We start from the raw sequence: 26,842 nt of genomic DNA, 5'->3' as shown, positions 1-26,842 counted from the left end.
CAGCCTCATGATTGAGACAAGAAATCAAGTGGAGCCAAACATGCGTTTTTATTATTTCTCATATTTCACAAGTAACATGCAACATATAAGTTTGTGGTAATGGTAGGATTTATAACAACTCAAGATGAGTTGTCAGTGAAAATATGAACAAGGATCTCCAGCACAAAAAATACCCCTTGAGTGGGAGGAGTACCTGCTTTAGCTGTGAGCAAGTAGCCGATTCTTGGCTTCCGTGTGAGCCAATAACTAATATGTGTTGCTCTGGCTCCTTTAGCTACATTGTGGAGCATGCCCTAGCAGAGAACACCTAGTTTAACAGCCCATGCCAGATAGTGAACTAAAGAGGTCTGAGATGAGGTAGTAGAACGATTCCCCTGAACAGCTCTAAGCCTCATCTAGTGGTTTCTCTGCTAATGTATACCTCCTAAATTAGCAAAATAGCATTCTGAAGGAGAGAGAGTAATGTGTACAGAGACTACACACTTTGTCCCATTATAAGGCTGATCATGACCTATCCCTTTTAAAAATGAAGCTTCAGTTTTTGTATTATTTATCTTCACATTTTTAGTAGTCTTATTGAAAAAATTAGAATTTACTCTGATTTTTTTTTAACTTAACAAATTGGTCATTTTTTTATATTAAAATTCATGAGTATCTTCTTTCCATACAGTATTGGTATTTCTCCGTCCTGTTATCTACCCAGTAAAATCTAATTACATCACAACATTCAAAACATAAGTAGATTTCTGACTGTCCTTAGGCAACCTTGTTGTTTTTTAATCTGCATATGATGGTTAGAAGCTATGGCAATAAACCCTTTATAAATGATGATAGATTAGATTTTGACATAAGCTCATCAACAGGCAGTTCCCAAGCATGGGAATAGCATAACATTTGAGAAATGTCACAAGCCTCTTACGAATCACTCACAAGAGATAATTAAGGAATCTATTTAGCCAGAGTATAAAAAGAAAAGATCTGCTGTAGATTAGAAACTGGCTAAAAGAAGGAAACCAAAATTAGTAGAATTGGCCTTCACAATTCACACAGCCTCTCAGTTCAGTGTAGTTGAGAACCATGAAGGTAAAAATGTCATTAAGTGCTAATATTGCCATGACTTATTTCTTTTCTTTTTTTAATGTTTATGTGATTTTGTGAGAGAAATACTCTTTATAAAGTGAAAACTTTTTTTCCAGGGGATTTCCTATTTTATTACAGAATGTAAATATAAAGGTTTAGGAGTTGGGCTTTGAGACTGGCTGACGTAGGTTAGAAGAACCAGCTGGGGAATTAAATCCCCTTTTTTCATCCAAAGTGCAGCCACAACAGATATGACTGTTTCACTAGTTTCCCTATCCTTTCTTTCTCACTATCTCTACTCCTGAGCCATCCCTTCCTTAATCAGCATTTATGAAAAATCACTGCATCCCCTGCACTAAGTCCTAAGGAAGTACTTCCTGTCTTCCCGCACTTGTACCATCTTTTCTGCCCCACTTCTATTGCTATAACCAGGTTTCTTGTTGCAAACTAAGGCTGTATAGAAAATAGCCCAGATTCAGCAATTGATAGCCAGTTATCAATATAGCCAGGGTTCAAATTACACTTTGACTCTTGGGAAGAGGTGAGAAGGGCGCTGCAAAAAATATTAAACCAGTCCATTAGAAGGAGAAATCTAATCCCCACCCCGGTTACGATTTTCAGATCTTACAGTGGGACTCTCATCTCTTATGCAGGGGCTCAGCCCGCTCCGAGCTCCCCCATAATTCACACCCTGAATATAACTGCAATCATGGTAAGGTATGAATATAGACAAGAACATGCAGAGGGGTGCTTCCACTGACTTGTTCAGGGTTTTTCTTTCAGGATCCTAATTTTTTAGAACATGTTTCTTGTTAACATATGTTTGTTGGTAAGGACCAATGTGTATGTGGGAGCAGGGAAGCACAAGGAAAACAAGGGAGTAATGATAGGGGAACTCGGGGCTTCTAGGTGCTAGAACTGGTTAACAGAAGACACGATTGAGAGAAAGTGACATCTTGAGCTAAACTTGTGAGAACATGTATATATATTTTTTGTGGATTTGTAGTTCATTCCAGGTGCACTTCTCAGTGCTCCCAATCCTTCAAAAATACAAAGCCTGTATAAGGAGCATTTCTCCATCCTAATATTAAAAAAGGTACATGGGCTGTGATGTGGAGATGTGAAAATGTGTTCCAAAGGCAAGTGCTTGCTGATGATGAGGTATCCCTACTTGATGTACCCTAATGTCAAGCTTCTTCCACCCGATGCTGAGGCACTAGAGCTGTTACAAATGTTTAATTCTTTTAAAATTGCAAAGGGTGTGCATATAGTGTACGTTATATGGTTTCCCATTCATTTCATTCAGTGCTCCCCCCTGGCTCAGTGATCAGCCACAGGGGGACCCCAGGTGCCCCCCCACCAGACCCAAGAGGCACCAGTCACCAAGCTGGAAGGATGCAGGGGGCCCCACGGCACACTCCCTGGCAGGCCCAGAAGTGGACCGGAAGTGCTTTTCATCCACTTTCCGGCCTGCTGCCGAGCACGCCGGTGAGCCCCCTGTGCTTTCGTAGGACAATCCACATGCCCCAGCATCACAGCATTCGTGAGCCCCTACTACCTAGAGGTATGCAGAAACACATTTAAAGCTGCCTCTATGTCTAAATCTTTCCAAATCTCTCCAAACCGATTCAGAGGGTTCCAGTTTGATTTGGAGAGATTAGAGGGCCTCCTGACTTGATTCGGAGATTCGGCCACTGAATCGGGCCAAATCTCCACCTAATCAAATCAGGGACTGAAGCTTCACACAGCCCTACTAGCCCTGGTTACAGTGTTGTGGGTATGAAGGAGAACTGATGTTTGTGTTAACCCTGTGTGCTCTTGCTGAAATTCACAGGAGTCCCAAGGTTTAAGCTGAGGAGTTGTACTGAGGGTGTCTTATTTCAATTTGTATAGAGTATTTTAGTTCATTGATTTGTGCCTTTGACAATTAGATTATTGATACCCTGTTCTGCTATTAACCTCATTCATATATTGACTGTTTTGTAAGTAATACACTGTATAAATAGTTAAACTGTATGCACACCAGTGTGTAGGGAAACCACAAGGAAAGCACTCCATGGAGAGGTGGCCCCAGCCTTAGGGGCTGGGTGGTTGACCAAGACTATTTGACACCCCAGAACCCTGAATCCAGATGTGGCTGGAGGTAGAACCATGGCTAGGGTTACATTATTATTATTATTATTATTATTATTATTATTATTATTATTTTGCTTTTTAACACTAGCTCCCACTGATGCTGCTGATAGTGGGCAATTTTAAAAACAGGCACATAGATTCAAAGATTTTAAGGCCTGAAGGGCCATGAGGTTATCTAGCCTGAGTTACTGTATAATTTCACTCTAGTTGTCTTTTCACTGAGCCCAATAACTTGCATTCGACTCGAGCAGAACTTTCAGAAAGACATCAAGTGTCAATCTGAAGGCACCAAAGATTCCAAATTCACCACTTTCTTCGGAAATTAAGAATAGACAAGGCCATTTTTTTATTTCTTGACCATGTCTTTTATCCATCTATATCTCTTTTCTGTTCTTATTCTGCCCAATTAGGTATCTACCCCACCTTCCAAATGGGTCAGAGAACATGTGATTTTTTTTTTGTTCCAACTGCTGTATCTCTTACAGCTATTCCTCTCTTGTTCCTCCTCTCCCAGCAGTATTAAGTCCTAGTATTTGGTTAAACTTGTTACTGTTAAATTAAACAACTATTTAGGATTAAAGCATGTAATAATTAATTTCTTTAAATACTAAATTTATTGCTGGTGAAGCATGCAAGACTGACAGCCCAGCAGACTGAAATCTTACCTGTTTATCCACAAACAAGTACAGCATGGACAGAAATGGTGCATGTGCTGGCCTACCAACCTGTCTCAAACAAAACTTGCATCATTCCTGTGAGGTGAGACCTGAGAAGGCAGTTCATTCTCCATGCACCTTCTTTAAAGAGAACAAGGGCTAGCTTAATAGCCCTGCCAAATACTATGCATGGTAGTGGTTTTATGTGGTGGACACATCTCCATTTAAACCTAGAATGAGGTCTGTGTTGTTCTCAAAGACCAAGGAGTCAAGCTTATAGAACGATAAAGCTTGTTTATTCTGACAGCAGTACCCTGCCTACAGTTCTGCTGTTCCCTCCTGCAATCCCTGGGCAAATGTAACAGTTTATACATATCACTCCTAAAGATATACACGCATCTTCCCCCTTTACATAACATATCCCCATGTAATACTAACATTGGCAGTTTAGTTCAACCCATAGTTAAAGCACATTTTAACAGGTCTTTATTAGTCTTTGTGTTGGCTTTTTAGCTCCAAGTGATCTCAGCTCTCTGCATTCTCAATCCTTATTGGTTCAGTTCTTGTTTGGTTTCCTTGTTCAGATGTCTCCTACTTCTGTGTCATTTTCAATCTCCTCTGTCATTTCTTGTTGCTTTCATGTTAGCTCTCTTTCCTTTGGTGAGTCTCGTGATGCTTCTTCTTTTCTCCCCTTTATGAGCTGCAAGTGTTGTCTGTTCCTTCTTAACACCTGTCCTTCTCATGTGACTATAGGATCTGGGAGCTACTTGATGGAAAACTAGTGCTTTTTGTTTCCACATTCATTCATCTGAAATAAGCATCATATCTTTGTTGTGCAGTTGTGGTAACTCCCTGGAACCCCGGTCACAGTACCATTTTTGTTTGAGTTTGTCAAGTTTTTTTCAATGTTTTCAAGTTTTGCTTTTCATTCTGATGAGCATCATCCATAACATTTGGCAGCCTGGTTTTGAGTTTCCTGTTAAACAGCACTTCTGCTGGAGACAATCCGTGTTTCATGGATGTTGCTCTGTAATTTAAGAGTGATGGGTAAACATCGGTGTGAATCTGTAGCTTTTTTCCAACAATTCCTCAACTATTTTACTTCAATTTCCACCAGACCATTGGATTGTGGGTATTTGTTTGCAAACTCTTTAAACTCAAGACAGTTGAATTGAGGTCCATTGCCTGTCCTCACAATTTATGGAATCCCATGTCTACCAGAGAACCATTTGATGTGAGTTATGACATACTTTGCAGTTGTGCTTCTGAGCAATGCAATTTGAGGTTAAGGAGAATAATAATTCAGTACTAGTACACAATTTTTTCCTACATGTATGCCCATTTGATACCACGGAGCTACGGCCTACACTATGACCACTATGGGTTCTTTTCCTTGCACTGATATGTATTTTAGGCATGCTGTACAAGCCTTTTACAGTATCTTCTATGTCATTATTTACATTGAGCCAATATAGAGCACCCCCTGCTGTCCTTTTGCAGTTTTCAATGCCCAGATGTCCCTCATGTTCAATGTGTCTTTCTTTAACATTGCTGGAATGAGTCGCGAGCCTTTGAACAAAATCCAGTACTGACAGATCTTCCTTGGACTGAGAGTAGGGGCTAGGTATATGTTTTCCAGGCCACAAATAGCTGTTATCACTTTTTGCAGTATGATGTCCTGAGCAGTAGCTTCTGCAATTAACCCATATTTTATCTGTGACAGGAATCACTGTTTTAATTAGATTAACATGTACTATGTCTGGGTCTGGAATTCTGTCATTTTCTGGTGTGTCATTTGCTCTGGACAATGTATCTGCAATAAGTAAATGCTTTCCTGAAGTGTACTCTGTCTATATCATACATTTGCAGTTGAAAGAAGTCTATAATCTGGGTGACATGTCTGCTAACCCTTTCTTTGCTATAGTTACCAAAAGTTTATGATCAATTTCAGCTACCAGAGGCTTCCCAAAGATGAACATGTAAAATTTCTTACAGCCATATACCAGAGATAACTTTCTCAATTTGTGCATATAAACACTCTGACTTAGTGTGTGCCCTAGATGCATATGTTACTGGTCTCCAACTATCCCCATGTTGCTCCAATGCCTTCTTTAGAACCATCTGTTAACAATTTAATGTGTCTTTTAGAGTCATAGTCTTTTTAGTACCAGAATTTTCACTATTTTTTCCTTTAAGGTTTTAAATTCGGCTTCATCTTCATGTTTCTATACCCACTGAGCATTCTTATGTAGGAGTGATCTAAGGTATTTGGTCTGCCCTGCTAAGTTAGGTAGCTATTTCCCTACAAAACTGATCATTCCCAGTACTCTTTGCACTCCTTCCTTATCCGTAGGAGGTGGTAATGACTTCAGCCGTTACAGGATCAATTTGTACCCCTTTCTCAGGGAGCTTTTCTCCCAGATATGTTATTTCTTTGATCCTGAATTTGCATTTTTGTTTGTTCAGTTTCAAACCTGATCTACAAACTATTTCTAGTGCCTTTCTTAGCCTCAAGTCATGTTCTTCCATAGTATTTCCCCAAACTAATACATCACCAATATAAACCATAGTTCCATCAAGATCTTCAAAATGTGTTGCACCTTTCTCTGAAATACTCCAGAAGCAGAACACAGTTCAAAGGGAAGCCTACGAAAGCAATACCTTCCAAAGCGCATATTGAAGGTATATAATCTAGTGCTTTTCTTTTCTAGGGGAACTTGCCAAAACCCAGAAGAGGCAGAAAGTTATAAAGGAGCTGACCTACAGGCAGGGAGCCTAAGGGAATGGAGAGGGAGGACAGACATTGGCCAGTCGGCTATCTAGCTGCCACTAGAGATTTACAGAGAGCACCATAATAAATCAATTCACTTTTACTTTGTGTGTGGGGTGATTGACTAACCTACATCTTGTTGGGGAATTTACTTTCTCATTTTTCCACCAAATCAAGGTGTGGCAGGCGAGTCCCCAGGGAGATAATTCATTAATCACTCGGCCACACCTGGTTAAATACACAAGGCTTGTACCTCAGGAAATCTGAGTATGAAGGTGACATAGGTCACAAATAAAGTGAGCCTTGGTATATCCTCCAATCTCTGGAAAGAACTTGCTAACATCAGCTGCGCAATCTAATTTGATGTTATACAACATGATAGTAAGATTCCTGTCCTGGAGCCCTAGGGGCAGAACAGTAAAGAGTAGAGGGACTAAGGCACATGGGAAGAAATGTGTGAGAGCCTTGGACTAGAACATTAGTGAATGCTGTACATTATGACTAAGTGTTGGCATACAATTGTAGAGAGGTTTGCTTTATACCTGCCAATAACCAGGGTAACTCTTCCTCTCCTCAACACCCAGTTTCACAAACATTGCATTTTTATGGAAGGTATGAAATAACTTTTTCATGTTTTCTGTTTTTCCTTTCTTAGACCTAAAGTACTGGCATGTGAGAGGAAAATCATATAGGGTGAAATCCTGCCTTTATTGAAATCAATGGGAGTTTTGCTGTTGATTTTAGTGGAGTCAGGAAGTCATTCACTGAATTTCTAATGTGGTATTTCCTGGTTTCCTTCTGTCTTCCTCTCTCATGGTCTCATATTTCACATGTGGATCGATATGGCCTAAGAAATGAATGTCAAGACATCACTTTAGCAATTCCTTGGTCAGCTTGTTGAATCAATCTGCTGCTGCCTCTAATAATGGATTTTTTGTTTTAGCCTTCATGTCACTTAATGGATTGTCCCATGCTTCTGGCATGGCAAATCAGTGTATCTGTGACTCTGCTTGTGCACTTAAATATAATCATCATATATTTGCATATTGCTCTCTCCACCACATCCTTCCCTCCCCCACACCAGTATCTTAACAAGTGGACTTCACAGAAGAGAACTAAGAGAGGCTGAGGTGGGGGAAATAATTCCAACCTGGTCCCTGTTGTGGAACAGCTTTGCATCAAATGAATTATAACTGGAATGTCAAACTCATCCAGCCCTGCAGGCCAGATGAGAGGCTTGGGGCCAGTTTGTGGGTTGGATTGGACCCACAGGCTAGCCCCACATACCAGAGCCAGTGTACGAGGCTGGTCCAACCTAGGTACCTCATGCAGTCCATGTCCCAGACAAGCCCTGCACACAGTTTGCAATGCATACCAGCCCCAGTTTGGGTCTCTCATGGAGTTAGCATAGTGTGTGCTACATGAAGTTCCCATGCTAGACTAGCCCTGCCTACTGACTTTGGTGGTATGAGGCTGGTCTGTGAGCTTGGCTCAGACCAGCCCAGGATCCATTGCACAGAGCTGGTCTGGCAGGGCACTGCATGCAGTGCATGCCCTGGACTGGCCCCGTGTGCTGTGCGTATTGCTGAATCTGGCTCCCATGTGGTGCAAGCACTCACTGCCTCCCAGAGCAGCTTCACTTGCAGCACATGGGACTGGGGCTGGCATGTGCCACATGTGATGCTCAATCTGAGACCTATGGGCCAAATTTTTGTAGGACTCCAAGGGATGTACCAGGCCCCAGGCCAGGTCTCTGACATGCAGAACTAGAGTAACAGGAGGACACCTGTGTGTCATCTCTATGGGAGAGATTAGAACTTTGCATCCCCTAATAGATCCCTTCCTAGTTTTCCTTCATCATGCAAATAATATCCCAGTCCATACAGTGGATCTATAAAGGCCATTCCATCCTAGTAAAGTAGGCTGGCAAAGGATTTGGCTTTTATTGTGATTTGGCTCCCAGTATACCTAACTCTAATGCCAAGCACAAACAGTAGCACAGACTGAGTGTTTCAGGGCTGACAGGTGTAGGCAGGACACAGGCTGGGAAGCAGAGAAAGAGGTTTTGTTGATTTTTCTGTAAGGCTGCAAGATAGGCAAAATTGTGTCCTAGTTGGACTTTCAGTTTTCTTCTGTCTCTGGAAACAAAAGGAGGATAGATGTGTTGGATAAATTAAGAATTGTCCTGAATGTTCTCCCAAAATTTAAACTGCCACGAGGTGCTTGAGAAGAACATAAGGATATAGGACTGGAAGAGACTTCCTGGGCTATCCAGTGCTGTCCTCAAATAAGACATCTCTGACTCTGCTCTGTAGAACCCAACCATTCCTGAATTTGTGATTGAACCCAGATTTGTATTTCAGACATACCTAAGTACGCTTTCAGTTTCTACTTCATCAGGGGTCAAATAAAAAGCTTGAATTGGAATGCCCCATATTTTTGTTTTGGCGGTGGATGCAGAGGGGGAGTCAGCATCCAGCTCTGGATCTAGGCTTGAACTTTGTAGCTCATGTCCCTCTCCATTTCTGGGAAGATTGAAATGGCTGGTTAGCTTTCCCTCTTCACTCTGGTCTTTATTGTTAGGTTTTTCTGTACATCCTAGTTCAAAAGGGGAGTGAGACAAAATGACCCAAGTCCATGCATGTGGATTTTACTGCCCCATTTTGCAAATGCTATGTAATTAAAGCATGAATTACACAAGTGGTCATAAGATCTGCTGATTTTATTCCCTGTCCCATTCATTTGACCCCAGGCAGATTTACAAAAGCTAATAACCCTGCCAATTGGCAGGTCAGTATTTGCTGACTCCAGTTGCTGATGTTATGCTCCAAATACAAACAGCTTGGAAAATGGGGCTGTCTTCTGTGTGCTCATACAAACCACATTTCAGGTCTGGCTTGGATTTTCTTCCAGCTCAGCAAAAGATTGACATGTTCAGTTAAGAGTGGCTGCCTCCAGAGAGATCTGGAGGGTTATGCCAAGGCACCAACAGGTGTTTGCTGCACGTTCAGTCACGCACAACCCTAAAGACAGCTCCTGTAGTTCTCTGGACGCAGGGGTGAAATGAGGACAGTAGCAGCCTTAATTCAGGGCTGTTCGGCTTTTGGCACTTGGTTGGAAAGTGCTGGGGACATTTTTGTATTTGAAGTAAACATGGACCCAAACCAAATAACCATTCTAATAACCCTACAAATCTGAGGCTTTTTAAAATATAAACTCAGGTTCAGCTTCTGCAAACAGATCCTGCTTCTATAATGGGCAGAAGAAAGACAGTGAGCCCCAAGTCCTGAATTTCTGGATTTTCAAAACCGTTATTTAAATATTGAGGTTTGAGCTTGTTTCTGATTTTAAAAATCTTCCCCTCCTTCCTGGTTCCTTATTCTTCCAACCACTGATATTGGCAAGGTCTGGGGTATTCTTCCAACCACTGGAGTTGGCATATTCTGGATGCATTGTTGCTCTGAGAGAGTCTCAGTCCAAGGTATAGACGAAACAGGGTGTGGACACAGGTACCCCTGGAACACTTTCAAAAAGTGAGATTTCAAAAGGGCAGCAGCTGTTATGTACTCATTCACACATAACAATTAGAACCATTCCAATTTAGCAAAACAGTCCCAGGTTTAATGAGGCTTCATCCAGGTTTAAAGACGGAGCTACTTGGTCACATTTGAATTGTTCTCAGCATGTTCACATATAACAATTAGAATGTACAAGCTGCTGCGCTTAAAAGGGTTCAAAATGTACATGCGTCCACACAGTGATCACACAAACTTGGACGCTGCAGTGAGGGACCCTCAAAAATGTCAAGAGGTCAGACTTTGTTCCAGTCCTTCCACAAAGCTTACTGGAACAAACTGAAGTTCAAGATGCCAGGCAACTGGGGAATAGGGTAAAGAGCAGAGGTCCTGAACTTGTGCCTCTTGAACAATGCATTGCCTCTGAGGCTCTCTGATGTTGCTTTCAGTCACTGGAAATTTTGCTTTATACAGCTATGTGTTTCTTCAGGTTGACAGGAAGAGCAAACTGTGACATTACCCTCGGTAATGTTACTTGCTCAAAATTTTTGCCTGTGGGCCTGAAGACTGAGGACTGCTAATATAAAGTATCTGAAATTAGCAGGGGCAGAAATTAAGGAGTGAGATCAGAGCAACAGAGATGTATAGAGTGGAACTCTATACTGTAGGATAGACCAACTGTAGGATGGGGCTGCTACTGGGAGCTGATACTTCCTATCTATAGAACTAACGTTTCTCTTCAAAGGAGGGGATGGTTACTACTATTGACACCAACAGGCACTGATAGTCCTTTACCCATCTCCAACCCTGTGCTGGTAGTCTTTCATTTCCACACAGCATGTGACATTCAGGTAAAATGTCCCTGCCTTTGATGAGAGAGATACTAGCTAATGGGAGAGGCGTTGGATGAGCTGTAGAGGTCACTGAAGCTTAAATTATTTGCTGGCTGCATTCTTGAAATGGAAACGTAAGTTTTAAGGCCAATGTTTTTACAGAACCAAAAGCATTCAGAGGTTTTGTGGAGGGGCAGTGAACTTGTGTTGCCAGAGAAGTGACTACTGAGGTGTTTGGAATTAGGGTTTTATGCTATTTGGATTGAGCCTTCAACCTCCAGTCACCTCTGGGATTTCACCTTGTATAACAAGGAAGCTGTGATTTGGATGGACTAATAACATTCATACAGAACAAATTTCCAGGTACTTTACAGACCTCAGACAGGCAGGGCAATCATCAAGATATAGGGAAATAGAATGCAGAAAGTGGATTAAAATATGTGGCTACCTGACCCACTGTTGCACACTCTGGCCACATAGACCCCGAAGATGAATGGAATACAATTCTGAGGTCCCTGGTTTCAAAAGCACAGATTCTCAAATACTTGAGCTAAAAGAGAATCTCCTGTACAGATCTATGGCACAGTGAGGTAGTGATTCATATACATCACACAATTTATTATAGTATTTTTCATTGAAAGTGACATATGATTGAGGACAATGATTGATTAGGCCTCACAGAGTTTAAAGAAACTGAGCATTAGGCCGGTGCGAAGAGGCTAGTATTCACTTCAGATTTGGCTGATTTGGGGGACAATGATTCAATTCAGTGATTTGAATCACTGTCCTGAATTGATTCGGCCAAATCTGATTCAGTGATTCGGCCACTGCCGAATTGGCCTTATCTCTGAATTGGACAAGCCCATCCTCCCCCCTGCCCCACCCAGCCCTAGCTCCCATCTCTTTACAAAAAAAAAAAAGCCCCTGCTCATTGGCTCCTTCCAGGCCCACTGCCTCCCGCTGCCCCATGCTGTGTGAAGGGCTCAGTCTTGAGCACTCATCCCATGCCTGCTCTCCCAGCTCCCAGAGCTTTTTTTTTTTTTTTTTTAAAGCCCCACTCTGGTTCCTGCCAGCTGGGGCAGCAATCCCCACTGCCCCACACTGCCCCACACTGCACGAGCCCCCAGAAACCCCAAAGCTGCTGCAGCAGCGAGTGGGGGCTTTATTAATTTTTTAAAAAAGAACCAGGAGCTGGGCCAGGCAAGGCAGCCATGGGGTGGGGGGAGGGGGACTGGGAGAGCAGGCAGAGGATGGGGGCCCATGGCAGAGCCCCCCACGAAGTGTGGGGCAGTGGGGTGCAGTGGAGAGCAATGGGGATCATCCCCCCTCCCTCCCTGCCTGGCTGCAGCCAGTGAATGGGGGCTCTTTAAAAAAAAAAAAAGCCAGAATGCTGAGGCCAGGCAGGGCAGCTATGGGGGGGAAGAGGAGGCGCTCAGAGGGGTTGGGGGAGCAGGCAGGGATAGGGCCTGGTGGGGGTCCCCCCATGGTTCTCTCCCTCTCTTTCAGCATCCCCCCCAGCCCCTACTCACCAGCACGGAGTCTGGGTCCAGCTCCCTGCGGCAGCGAGTGTTGACTGCCCAAATCTCTGAAGCTATCTGAATCTTTTCCAGCTTCAAATTAATTTGGACCTTTTTATTGGTTTCCTGCATCTCAGAGCAATATAAAATGTTGACCTGAACATCTGTTCTGCAAAATTCTTCCCTATGTAGTAAAAATACAAAGCATGCCACTAGATATGTGACAAGAAAACATCTCTGCCTCAGATGGGTTGCCATCTAAATAAGCCTGTCAATTAAACACCTGCCTTAATTTAAAAAAACCCAACAAAACAAACCTAAACTAAAATGGGGATATTTAACCTTAGCCCACCTACCAGCAGTTTTGCGAGGCTAAATACATTTGTGTTTATAAAATGCACTGAGATATCAAATGGAAGGTGGTATAAGTGAGGTGGGTTGGTAACTGGCTCAGCAGCTGATCCTAGCGAGTGCTAATTGATAGGGTGACCTCATCTGGAGGGCCGTCTCCAGTGGTGTTCCTCAGGGATCAGTGCTTGGGCCTGTGCTCTTTAACATCTTTATCAATGACCTGGATGAGGGAATGAAAAGTGCAATGAGTAACTTCGTGGATGACACCAAGCTGTGGAGACAAGCAGGCATGTCTGAGGATACAACAAAGATCCAGGATGATTTTGACAGGCTGGTCCTATGGGGTGAATGCAATCAGAGGTTCAACAGGGACAAGTGCCAAGTCTTTCATCTGGGAAGAATGAACCCTCACCATACCTATACAATGGGTGGTGGTCCGCTGGCTGGCACTGCATCTGAAAGGGACCTGGGGGTGACAATTGACCAGAGGATGAATATGAGCTGCCAGTGTGATGAAGTCGCCAACAGAGAAAATAGAACTCTGGCATACATCAGCAGATATGTTGCCAACAGATCCAGAAAGGTGCTTCTCCCCCTCTACTCAACATTAGTGGGCGCATCCAGATGAGCCCACACGTGCTTCTTTGTGCATCTCAAACCCCTTTGAGGTGCTGCAAGAGCCATGTGCAGGAATGAGAAAAAGTTCCCCAAGCTGCAAGTTTGCAGTGTGGATGCAAAATTAGACCCCTGGATATCCAAGGGTCAAAAAAACCCACACAGAAAAAAAGCAGGGCAGGACATGGTCCCAGACTGTGCCGTGAGGCAGCTGGAGGCTAGGTCCTCCATAGAGATGCTCTGACTGCCACAGCATCTCTATGGTTAGCCCTCTCCCTGGTGCAAGCAGGGAGCTGGATCCAGGCTCCACTGCCACTAAGTAAGGGGTCACAAGGCTGGAGAAGGGGGTAGGGGACCGGGGGGGGGGGGGCCCTGTCAGCCCTGTCCACTCCCCCAGCCCTTCCCCACCCATCCCCCCATCCCCCTGAGCCCCCCAATCCCTTCTGTGACCCCCTTCCCCAGCATCAGGGGAAAAAAACCCCCAAAATAAAACAACCCTGTCACTCACTGGAAGCTTAAGCTACCGTTGAACTCACTGGGGCCCCACACACACAATGCAGGGCAGGGTGACAGCCACAGCAGCCTGGGCCCTGCTGGGCCCCGCTGCCCTGTGCTGCCTGGTGGGGCTCTGGCAGGAGGCCCTGGAGGTCGCCCAGCCCCTGCTCGGTAAGTAAAGGCTTTTTTTTTTTTATGTGCCAGAGGCTGGAGTTGGGGGGGCAGCTATGGGGGGCTGGGAGTGCAAATGGGGGCTGGGGCTGGGCGGGGCAGCCATTGGGGGTCTGGGAGAGCAGAGGAGTTTGGCTAGGTGGGATAGCCATCGGGGGGGCTGCAGGAGCCAGCAGAGGATGAGGCCAGGTGGGGCAGCAATCCAGGGGGATGGAGGAGCAAGCAGGGGTGGGGCAGAGCATTTGGGCCCTGCAGGGGCCATAGCCCCTGAGGGGGGGGAGGGGGATATAGCCCCTGTGGGAGGCAGCCAAATATGTATTCATGTGTTCATGAATTCATGAAATGTGTATTTAGAGTTCACTATTATGATGGAGACACTGGTAGTCTTCCAAATTGCTTTAACACTGGAGATATATCAATAAAACATTGCCCAACTGATTGCTGTCTCTGTCTCACTCTCTTTATAGTGGTCTTTGTTTTAATTGTGGAGGATTTGGGGGTATTTTACAGAGTGACTTTGGGATTTTTTTATTGGGGTTTTTCAGTTTTCCAATAGGGAACACCAGATTTCCTGCTGGGAAGGCCAGTGATAGGACCCTGCCTGCTCAGAGCTGGCACCTTGGACCCAGATGGCTGTGGCTGACCTCCTGGCCCCAGTTGACAGTTCAAAGCAGGCCACCACACCCGAGACATCTTCTGGGCGATAGTTGCCCAGATGGTTGGGCAGGGGGCACACATGGCAGTAGTGCCGCACAAAGGCCAACTCTGCAGCCATAGCCCACTGGCAGCTAGCCCAGAGGGGAAGATGTCTCATCTGGGTCTGGCAGATATGCAGCAGATCACAGCCAGGCAGCAGCCCCCACTGCCAGACTGCTGCAGTGGGTAGAGGGTGCAGGAGACTCTCAGGGCTGCATCAGCAGTCCAGCTGGCACAAGGGGTAGTGTCCCCAGGTACCAATTGGCTGGGCCCCAGAAGCTGCTGAGAGCCAGTAGCCCTGAAGCTACTTGCCAGTGCAGCTTTTTGTACTGAAGGAGCCAGGACAGGGCAGCTTTCTATACTGCTGGGAACAGCACAGGTGCTGGCCCCAGGCTCTAGCTCCCTCTGGCTGCAGATCCGGGAGGAGCCAGGCAGGGTTATTTTGCCCCAAGTGGCACAATTTGCTTCACAACAAAGTGCATGTGTGAGCATGTGCGCTGAGGCAAAAAGCCCTGGCTCAAATATGTACCACTTCTATTTGAGCTGCTGCAAGTGCACATGCCTACATGTGTGGACATACCCAGTGAGGCCACAGCTGGAGTACTGTGTCCAGTTCTGGGCATCACACTTCAAGAAGTATGTGGACAAGCTAGAAAGGGTGCAGAGAGGGGCCACCCGCGTGATCAAGGACCTGGGGGATAGGTCCTATGAGGAAAGACTTTGGGACCTGGGTTTGTTCAGTCTAAGTAAAAGAAGGCTGATGGGTGACTTGATAGCCACCTACAAATATGTCAAGGTCGAGCAACAGGATCTGGGAGAGCAACTTTTCAGAAAAGCACCCCCTGGAAAGATAAGGGCCAATGGGCAGAAGCTAGTCAGCAAAAAGTTTAGTCTAGATATACAAAACTTCTTTTCTGCATGGGTAATCAAAATCTGGAACACACTTCCAGCAGAGGTGATGTAGTCGCCATCCCTGGAGGTATTCAGGATGAGGCTGGACAAGCACCTTGTTGAGCTCATTTGAGCCCATTACCTCCTGCCCATGGCAGGGGACTGGACTTGATGATCTTACAGGTCACTTCTGGTCTTTCTTTCTATGATGAAAAGCCCAACTCATTAAGATTAATTCAGTCTTAACAAACTTTTTAAAAACTCAGAGATAAACATGTACTTCTACATACTTACCGCAGCAGCTGCATCACTGTAGGTTCATGGCATATCATGCATGGCCCTGTTTAAACCCAAAGGAATGTCTCACATTGAGGTAGACTTGTTGGGATATAATTTCAACAAGGTGTGCAAGCACAGCTCTGCTATCTGACACTGATGGTGTTCTGTTTGTGGTGAACTGCAGCTTCTTTATTCTATGCTTGTTTCAGAGTGATTGCTAGGTTCCAGAGAGATAACTTTAAGCCAATGAGACTGTGATATATAATAGACCAAGGTTCTCTGTTTCTGCTCTGCTAATACTTCCATTTCCGGCTTTTTTTTACTTTAGTACTGGATAAATGAGTACACATCCACCTTGGGGATTGGAGTCTTCCACTCTGGGATCGAGATCTATGGCAGAGGTATGACCTTTTCCTTTTGATTACATCTGAAACTGGGAGTTTGTGCTATGCATCTTGTGATTATCCTTATGATGAAAAGGCATCCAGATTTATGGCTTTTAGGTTAAGGGTGCTTTGAATAAAAATTTAGCCAATTCTTTTTAGAGCTGAAAGAGTTAAAGAATGGCCTAGAACTTCTACTTACAAAGCTCTATTATGCACCCCAATTCCAGTACAGGAGCACAGTCTGCAGACTGTAAAGATACCCATACTTTTTGCAAAACTATCATAGGACATCAGGCAAGAGAGGACTGGGAATAATATGGGCTGGAGTTCTCCAAAAGCTGATAGGTGGACAGAGTTACTTTAAGAATAATACTGCTTTCCTTATCTTAATATATCTCCTAGCCCATTTTTAGAAGAAAGTCATTTCTTTGTCCTATTCTAAAACTTCTGTAGTTTCAGAAACTGTCCTTTTGAACCTGCAAACATTTGAGGAAAAGGAAATGTCAAAGTTTAAGCCTCTATGAGACTTTCAGTTTCATAAACCTCTGGAATGGCTTGAGTGGAAGGAGTGCTTTCCTAAGACTTGAACTATAGTAACCCTTACTATGCATATTAGCATAAAGAAGTCCCCCATTAATACTTGCAATGGTGAGTGAAGCTAAAATATTTATAAATCACTTACTTCAATGAAGAAGGCTCTACAAATAACTATTACAAAGCATTTTAAGTCTGATGAGTGTAATTCCTTAAAGGAATACATGAGTATGACTGATGTGTTTCCACCAATGTAATTTACATGTATTTTGTAACAGATGTTAATTTTGACAGAGTTAAGGAAGACAGACTTGCAACTATCTTAGGATAGCTGCAAAGCATCTAGCTAATGCGAATAGTTGAGCAAATGATGCCTTAGACCAATGCAGCTTTAGCCCTGTTTTTTCTAAGGATAACTCTAGCTTCAAACAACCAGCTAACCAGCTTCAAATAAGTTACATTGCTGAAGGGTTATATGTCATGAGTATACTCCACTATTTGCTGATGTATCCACCCCATATGAATGGGCATGCTATTGTGATGGAAGCATGGGAGCATTTATGATTCAACAGCATTGTGACTTTGGGTTCTCCCTGACAGACACCAATAAAAGATCTTTCAGAAGTTAGGCCTTCTTTCAGTAAGGAGCTTTCAGAATAATTACATTTCTCAGCTGCTTTGGGAACAAAGTAGTGTACAGTTAAAGAAGTCTGAACTAGTAAAAATGTAAATCACCAGGCAAGATAACAATGGAAATAACATGCAAGAAATAACAAAGGAAAATTTCAGAGGCAAAACCACTCTGAATTTTCTGGTTAGGATAGAATGTAAATAATAATAATAATGAGAGCAGAAACTTCCATGTTAGGTTGCTGAATTCATGGATAGGATTACAAGAGGGATGGAAGGGATTGCCAGAATGTAGGAGGCTGAGAGTTGTCCAACACATGGTCATGAATGCCTATAATATAATAAAAAATTATATTAGGAATTTAAGAGGAATCAAGGAGATGCATACATCTTTGGGCCAGATAAATTGCTTCAGACAGTTCAAAGCCACTACAAAAGTAAGGCTATATGTTAATGAGCCTTCTGTAAATAATTTAACTCAGACCACAGTCATTCAGATGGCTTCTATGAAAACTAGAAGTTGGGATGGTGTGCAACAAAAATTACCAGTTTAAAGGTGGAGAGGGAAGGGAGGCTGTATTCTATATACTGGATACAGCCAGGAGGAAGCCAAATGCACTGCTTTTGAAAGTGAAAAAAGACCTGGATATGATGGAGAGGAATGCTACAGTAAAAAGTAAAAAGGGTCAGTACTGAACACAACAGTGACGTTTCCCTGTAGTGGCAAAGGGTTGGGGGGTAAGTAGAACTATTTGCCTAAAGATGCTGATTGAAAAGGATCTTCTTTTCACCATCTCCAAGAAAATGAGTGCAACAGTTTCTTCTGAGAAATTTTGTTTTATATAGCTAGTAGCAAGCTGAAAAATCTGCTTGAAGCCATTAAGACAATATTACTCTCTGCTTCCTCCTATTTAGAATCACAAGCCCCTCAGAAATCTTACTAAGGAAAAGGAATGGGAGTCTCAAAGTGCTAGAGGAGCGGGTGGAGGGAAGTAAGGATACTGCTGCTAGGAAATAAGGCAAATGTAACTTCCAAGTGAGACAAGGTCTAAAGTCAATTGAGGCTGCTGGGTTAAAATTAAAAAGAGAAGTGTCTGCTACAACAAAACCCATCTATGGTTCTCTGTTATCAATAAACAGGATTGAAGATAGATCCAGAAAATGCCAAAGTTATAACCGAAATGCTACCACCTAAAAACGTACCAGAACTTTGAAGGATTCTTGGCAACTTGTTTTTGAAACAAATCCATACCTCGTTAGGTACTTAAAACAGGGTAGGTCTGGGCAAACCTCACGAACAAGTTTTTGAGGATCTAAAGAATCTGTCCACCACATCCCAGGTTCTGGCATTTTTAAAATGTATGCAAGTCTGCAGCTAGTTCCACCGATGGCAGCAGCTATTGATCGGGCACTAATTTAGTTACTTTTCGAGATGACTGGAAGATTGTAGCTTCTCATTCCAGATGGCTTTCAGACCCTGAAACCAAAACTGAAACAGAATTTTTGCATATGGGTCTATGAGATGATCCAGTGATATTTGCCAGATCTAGGCAATTTCATGCTCAAGACAGATCACAAACCACTCAGTTGTTTTAAAATAGAAGACAACCTAGAAAAGGTGTCCCTTTACATGGCAGTGATTCCTCATGTGGTGTATAACAACTACATTTATAGTCAAGTATGCACCAGGGAAACCCTTAGAGGTAGCCAAGAGATGCTCAAACTAAGTTTTCAGCCTTTCTTAATGGAGCTAAATGTCTATCCAGCCCTGATTAAACCACATGAGAGAAGGTATTGGGCACACCACGTGTTGTCACCAGACAAGAACCCACTACAAAAGAAAAAGATGGCTTCTTCAGCTGGCTGGATGAATGATTCAGTCAAGCCAGAGAACAGATTAGCTTAATGGAAGACACATTTCCTTGTTCAATTAAGGGGAAGGTAGCTTTCTGCATGTTATTTTTTTTACCAGTGTCATGTGACAAAGAAGTCTTAGAGGGCAGCAGTCCATCTTGAACTAAGTATCTTTTACAGTTTACTTGAGGTAGAGCATAGCATGTTGGGCTTCTCCATAGGCCTGACCTGCTTATTAAAGATGAATTGAGCTACGGTTAGTTTGGCTTTCAACATATTAGCGGAGAACTCTCTTACTTCTGATAAGCAGTCTATATATTGGCAACAGTTAGTTACTCCTGGCTCTATTAAAGAATTTTTAGGACCTTTCTTTTCTATTTATCAGTTCCAGTATCTATTCATATTGCTTGAAGAATCCTTTATCTTTACATAAGCAGTTACTATTACTTGAGTTCACTGTTTTTATTTGGGCAGGCACAGAGATGCCCACGAATGGTAAACTAATGTGGATAGAGTCAGCTCTAGAAGAGAGCTTGTGAGGGTATCCAAAGGCTGATAAGTACCAGTAACTGGACTAGGAAGATCAATTTTAGAGCTTGACTGAAACTGGCTTGGACCTAGATTCTAGTGCTGATGCAGAACTATACAGATTTTTCTTTGATATAGCCTTCATGTACTTGCTCACGGTCTCTTTCTTTCTTTGTCAGAGTTTGCCTATGGAGGGCACCCTTACCCTTTCAGTGGGATTTTCGAGATCACACCTGGCAGTGCGGTAGAGCTTGGCGAGACCTTTAAGTTCAAGTAAGGGCTATTTTCTGCACACCCTTTCTTGTAGTCATCAGTGAGCCTACTTAAGGCCAGCCAGTCAGTACCATTCTCATTCTATTCCCATCGTCCCATTTCATGCTTCCATCCTCATGTGTTCCCATCTGGTCCTGATCCAAAGGCAGTTCAGCGGGGCTTCTTGAAAGGAAAGAGGTGTGTATGTTTGTGTGTATTGAAATGAAGGAGTGTGTGAAAGAGAACATGTTGGTAATGGTTTTTTTCTCCTATGTTTTAAAGTAAAATTTGAAATGCACCCAGTTGATTTCATTTGACTGTTTTGGTTTTTTTGTGCTCCAGTTTTGCCACTCAGCAAAATTCTAAGAATAGTGCATTACTAGCTACTGCAGAGCCAGTAGAAGGAGCACAAGAACCTCATGTGTTGCTTATGGATTCCACAAAAACTATCTTGCAAGTTTTCTCCTGTGTTTTTCTCCTCTGTCTATTGGCAGAATAGGGCAGATTACTTTTTAGAGTACTTCTGGGAGGATTTCAGTTGCCACATTGTAAAGTAATCAAGCTGATCATCTTTTAGAACAGAAGTTAATGAACTCTTAATGGAAAATGGACCCTTACACCCGTAGATAACTGATTCAGATTTGGCCAGGAAGAAATTGGATGAAGATCTTTGCTTTCTGAGAACTGTGGCCTGTTATGCCACATGATTTTTTCAGGGAGGCTTCTCAATCCAGTACTGACTATCAGGTATCTGCATCACCACCATAACTGGCCCATTTCGGGGCCAAAGGCTGAATGGATAGCAAACTACTCCTTGAGGCTCAAAGTTCAGTCAGTTTTTTCAGGTCCGTTTGTGGAGCAGCTCTCCGTGTTGTTGCTTGGGCTTCTTGGTCGAGAAATAGAAGACATTATCGCACAGTGCTAGCCATCAGGACCTCTTCACTACTTCTAAACAGACTTAAACTGATTTTTCCAAATTTTAAGTCTAACCTGCTTGCCAGTGCCTCCTTTTCTCTCACTTTTTGCCTGTCTCTGTCTCAGTCCTCTTCACTGTGTCTTCCCATATGTTTCCTGTTGCGTGTTTTTGTTTTTGTTTTTTTAACTAGAGAATCCATTGCCTTGGGCACCACAGACTTCACGGAAGAGGATGTGGATAAAATTATGGAGGAGCTGGGCAAGGAATACAAGGGCAATGCATACCATCTCATGCACAAGAATTGCAATCACTTCTCCGCTGCACTGGCAGAGGTTGGCACAGCTCTCTTTTTTTATTGTGACTTCAGAATCCATAGCACAACTCATGGGGAAACTGAGCCCAACAAAACCAATGCATTAGAGCAACTGACAAATCTATGATCCTTGCCCTTTTACCCTCCTTACAATGCTGTGACAGTCCTTTTCTGTACTTGAAGCTTTTAAAAGCACTGAGCCAGGATGGTAGTGAGTCAAAGCCAACAGGCTTATTGCTGGTAGGTATTGTTTTTATCACTATCTCATAATGCAAAAAAGAGATGAAGGTTGAAAAAGTGTAGTAGGGCAGGGGGTATCTGCACTTTGGCACGCTGCTCTGGTTAGTCAGCTGGACCCAGAAAGCCAGCCTAATCAAGTGCCCATAATTTTTAAAGACAGAATATGAATAACCCCAAGATTTGTGTATGTGTATGTCTTCTGTGATAAAGGAATAAAAATTGCTTATTTAACTTTAGCTGACAAACTTACAGCATGCAGGAGAAGGGTGGTGTTGGGGATGTTCTAAAATTACATTTAAAAGGAGATGCCTGTCACAGAGTCTGGCGCTCAGAAGTCAAGAGCTGCTAGCACTGTGATTACATATGCAACTATTAAAGTTTAAACTATCAGAGTTAAGAATGAATCAGTCCCCATAAGCATGTTCCTGGTGATGTAGTCTTTAATGACATGATCACATGCTACCTTTTTCACAGCACCCTTACCTCAATTAGTAATGGGTTTTTAGTTATTAAGTATTTCTTTTTATCTTCCATTTGAAGTATGCAGCCCCCAAGCCTCATTTAAAGCATAGCCAGGCTTCACAATGAAAAAATGGTTAATTTCCTCAAGGGTGTTTCCATGGTGTTCTTACAAATGTTAACTAATTTATCTTTACAGCATCCCTCTGAGAACGAGTGGCAGAATTATCCCTATTCTATAGATGAGGCATTTGATGCACAGAGATTAAGGCCAAAATGCTCAAAGACAGATGTTTGAGATGCCCGATTTCAGCTGTATAAAACCAGATTTTTTTAAGAGCACTTAATGAGAGCCGGGCTTGGAGCAAATAGACTTCCCTTACACTCAGTTCCTGAGTGCTCAGATCCTGTGGCCTCAAGTCAAGACCTCTGAACCCGAGGAGAACACAATTAGTAGCCATTCAAGGAAGTTTGGTTTTCAATGCAGTGTCCAGCTCTGTCTAGCAGTAGCATAATGTGGGCTGGGCAAGTGAGGTGCCAGCCCTGGGTGCCAACTTAGTGGCACCCCCAGAATGGAACCCCCCACAGGGAGTCTGTGCCAGCACCAGTAGTTCCAGCTAGCTGCAGAGGCGCTGTGCTTCTGCTGCAATGGCAGAGAGGTGGTGAGAAGGGAGAGGAAGGGGGTTGAGGCCCTGGAGCAGTTAGCACTTCTGCTTCTGCCTCCCATCCCCCAACTCTCGGCAACCCTCTCCTACTCAGTGGTACCTCTTTCCACATCACTCTCCAGAGGAGTTTGCCCAGGGTGCAAACTCTGTTTAGTTACACCTCTGTTTCTTAGCCATTCTGTGGTAGAGACAGAGATAAAATCATTCTACATTTTCTAATTTCTGCAGCAGCTGAGGCCAGGGACCTGCAGTCTCCTGTCACTATATGCAGTCCTGATTTCATCCATGGAGCAGAACAGGTCCTTTCTGTGCTTTGGATGAAGAAGGAGTGCTGTGGGGAAAAAAATCTGTATAATTCTATATATGCAATAAATGTTAGCACCTATGGCAGGTGTGGGCAAAATGTGGCCTGTGGGCTGGATGCGGTCCACTAGGCCACTCTATCCAGCATGCAGGGCCCCTAAAAAATTTAGAAAATTAATATTTAACTACCCCTGGATGCCTGTCATGCCACCCTCGATGGCTTGTCAAAGCTCAGTAAGCGGCCCTCTGCCAAACATAATTGCCCACCTCTGACTATTGTTAATCTGGAAAGGAACTGGGCAGGCTAGTAAGTAGGTGCATTGACGTCCCCAGACACGCAATGACTGTGGTTCAGCTTGTCTATTGAAGAAGAGATTATTCAGTATTCTTCCTTGTATGCATTTGATTTAAAATTAAAAAAAAGAAACATAACATTAGAGCTCAACTGAACTAAGTGTTAAGCAGTTCAATTACCAAAGCAACAAGTTAACAGCAATATTGAACTAAGTCATATCATCAGATTAATGCAACAGAATATCAGTAGTTTAATCCATGGAAAGGAATCTAATGAGATGTCTGTCTGATTACAGACATGAGAAAACTTTATCCACAGTAGTGCAATCAGAACTTGGTTGACTAAATATTTCTATATTGAAAACAAATTCTCACCTGCAAGCCAGAACTTCAAGGTTAATGGAAGTGTCCTTAATTTTTGCTGTTGTGTAGCAGTTCCTCCTCATTCTCCTCCTGCCATACCCAGCACAGGTAACAAAGGCCTTAAAAGAAGTAGAAGTTGGGTAAGTAGAAGTTTGACAACACGTATTAAATAATTTTCAAACTGACAGCTGAAAGTAGTTTTAGCACTCTATATAGAACCTGGGAGATGCATTCATAAATATGAATTTCAGGCTGTTTAAACTTTCTTTCAGGTGTTTTCCTTGCAGGGACTTTACAACTACTTGCAATTGGGTGCATGAGGGTCATACATTTTTACACCCTAAAATAATCAAAAGGTGGGGGAGGCATAGAGGAGGGAGCATCTTTTGGTTAATTAAAAAAGAAAGTAAAAATTGAAAAAAGAAAAATAAGTTCTTTAAGATAACAGGCTTCATACTCTTCAGATTACATGGAATGGGAGCTGTGGTTACAGTAATGGAATGAGATGAGGAGGTAGGTTGTACTAAGCTTTGTGTCGGGAGAGCCTTTTGGGAAATGAGAGGTTCATGGAATACTGGAATAGCCAATTTGTTGTTGTCTTCCTGCACTATTTGGAAAAGTGGCTGGCTATGAATATTAGGAATTGTTGACCTGAAGAACTAAGCCTTCTATTTTATCCTTTATTTTTATGAGATTTTCACTTACTCTACCTTTTATGGCATTCCCTTCTGCAGTCTTCAGACAAATCAGGTGCGTAGTACACCTCAGATCTCAGCAGCTTGGTTCAATCAGGTGAGAGTTAGGTAATCATTAGGTCTAATGTGAGTTTAGGACAGCAGTGACAAAACCAGCAGGTTTTAAGAAATATTTGTTGTTGTGTCCCATGCACATTAGGAATTCATACTTCCAAAGTATCAAAAATGAGAGAGACCACTCTTCAGAAAATTAGACACTAACTATATCTGCAAAAACTTGTCCAGATTTGTTCAACTTATGATTATGAAAAAAAATCTCATTTCACACATGCTTAGTAGAGATAGGTTACTACATTTTTCTAAAGACTTCATCTGCTCTGAGCAGCTTGGGTTTACAGTGACTGAGCAAGATGTTCTCCCAAATTGCTCTATCTGGTGCTATCATAAGTGCTAACGGGAAAGATGCTTGCTTAGAAATTTGATGGAAATTCTTTGATTTTGTTTTAAAAAACCCCACCCTCCTCCACGCCAGAAAATTTGAGAAGCTCTTTTGAATACTGGAGGAAAGTGCAAGTTCCCAGTTAGGAGCAAATTTGGAATACGTTCAAAATTTTAAAAGCGGAAATGAGTATAAGAAAGTGAGATTCATACTGATGCTTAAAGCGGTTCGTTTCTCTGGAGGCCACCAAAATCACAGACACACACTCATTAGATGGCACAAAAGGTGTCTTTGCAAATAGGGTCAGAGCAGAGTCAAAAACTCAGATTACTCTGAACCCACCAAGGAATTTTGCAGGCTGTATTTATCTTTTTCCTCCTGGGCACGTGTGCAGAAACAGGAACTCTTACAGCTCACTTCCGTTTCATACAAGCATACATGTGGTTACATCACTACATACATTCCAGCTTCTGTAATCTGCATGAGAAAGGCTAGGGAGAAGCTGGGGGAGAGTCTGCGATTTAGTATAAGAAAAGCTGTGGCAAGGCTGGGCAAGGAACAAAGTCCTTGGCAGTGTTTCTTCCTTATCAGGTGCAAGATGCAAGCTGTGCATGTCTAACAATACTCCATTTCTCCATTTCTAACAATATTATGCAGAGCTCTGAGGAAAAAGAGAGGGTGAATTGTTATATCAAGATGAAGAAACACACAAACTTAACATTTCCTGGAACATAAAGGAACTGTCAGAGACTGAAAGACAGAGAAGACGACAGGACTTCTGTGGATTTTGACTTGAGTTAAGGGAGCACTGTTGATGGAAGAAAAATATCCATCTTTATGTATATTTTAGGGAAATGGGTGTATTTTAAACATTGAATTTGTTTTTTCAGAAATTGGATTTGTTAATAAATAAAGTTTTAAAAAACTGCTAATGGGGAGACTTCCTCTCCTGTGCTCTCAGTTTTCTTACTGTTAGGCCCAGGCAGCAAGGAAGAGAAGAATGGAAGCAGGCCACACTGCACTGTAGTGGGATGAGGAATGGAATAGGGAAGGGGAGCAAGGTTAGGGGTAAGTTGAAGGTGGGGGCAGATGTTGCTGAGGTGGGTTGAAGGAGGCTGAGAGTTTTTACTTACAGAGTAAGAAGGGATAGGAGCCGTGGTGGGAGTGGAATTGGACTGGGGGAGAAGGATGGAAGCCAGGGGAGGAGAAATTTGAGTCAAGAGAAGACACCAGAAAAGAAGAGGGGAAGAAATTGGGGTGGTGTGGACAGGAACTGAAGGGGACAGAGACAGGCTGGCAGAACAGGAGGAGAAAGGAAATATCCAGTGAGATTACAGTTTATGGTGCTCTCACAGCACCCAGAATCAGGAACAGAGCTAGGCAGTCAATGGCAACTATTTCTTCCAGCAGGAGATGAGATGGCCCAAAAGCCAGCTGGCAATTTAAGTATTAACAATAATTTACAAAAAGAAAGCTGGCAGGCCATAAGGTTCAGATGGATGGCCGTGCACTAGATGACTCTGCTGGCCTCCTTAATTTCCCTATTTGGCTGTGGCCCTATTAATTAGCCTCCATGCAGATGTTGTCCTGGTGGCTGATTGGCTGGAAGTTTGGAGGATGCCATCTGGTCACATGGATTGAGGGCCGACTCTGCCACAAGTTATGCAGACAGAGGTTGTGTTGTCATAGAGAAAGGACAAAAAGATATGTGAGATCAGTTCTCCTGTTGGAGGACTGGCTTGGTTCTGTGTACCATCTTGGTGAAAATGTGATTCTGATAACGGAGCAGGGCTTTTCCTGCACATGCATATATCAAAAACAGCAGAATTTTATCCTAAGTGACTCATTCATGTAGTGGAGGTAAGGCACGTGAGCTGAGAGGACTGGATTTGCAGGACTTAGTCTGGAAAGGCTTTTAGAGCCGCTGCTCTATTGATGCTTACCTCCCTACTGCCGAGCAGAGAAA

The 26,842-nt window shown here is 43.0% G+C and overlaps 1 protein-coding gene across 1 annotated transcript in view; it reads left to right on the top strand.

Moving 5' to 3' along the window:
* DESI2 (desumoylating isopeptidase 2) overlaps window positions 1-26,842 on the top strand; it is an 88,165-nt gene that overhangs the window by 33,262 nt on the left and 28,061 nt on the right. The window contains exons 2-4 of the mRNA XM_090033249.1: window positions 16,334-16,406; window positions 20,117-20,210; window positions 21,296-21,437. Coding sequence (XP_089889375.1) covers window positions 16,334-16,406; window positions 20,117-20,210; window positions 21,296-21,437 — 309 coding nt within the window. The remainder of the gene's footprint in view (window positions 1-16,333; window positions 16,407-20,116; window positions 20,211-21,295; window positions 21,438-26,842) is intronic.

The sequence above is a fragment of the Crocodylus siamensis genome, chromosome 2 (genome assembly GCF_052110815.1).
Source record: "Crocodylus siamensis isolate JL-2025a chromosome 2, ASM5211081v1, whole genome shotgun sequence".
NCBI lineage: Eukaryota > Metazoa > Chordata > Crocodylia > Crocodylidae > Crocodylus > Crocodylus siamensis.
This window is presented reverse-complemented; position numbering and strand designations above follow the sequence as displayed.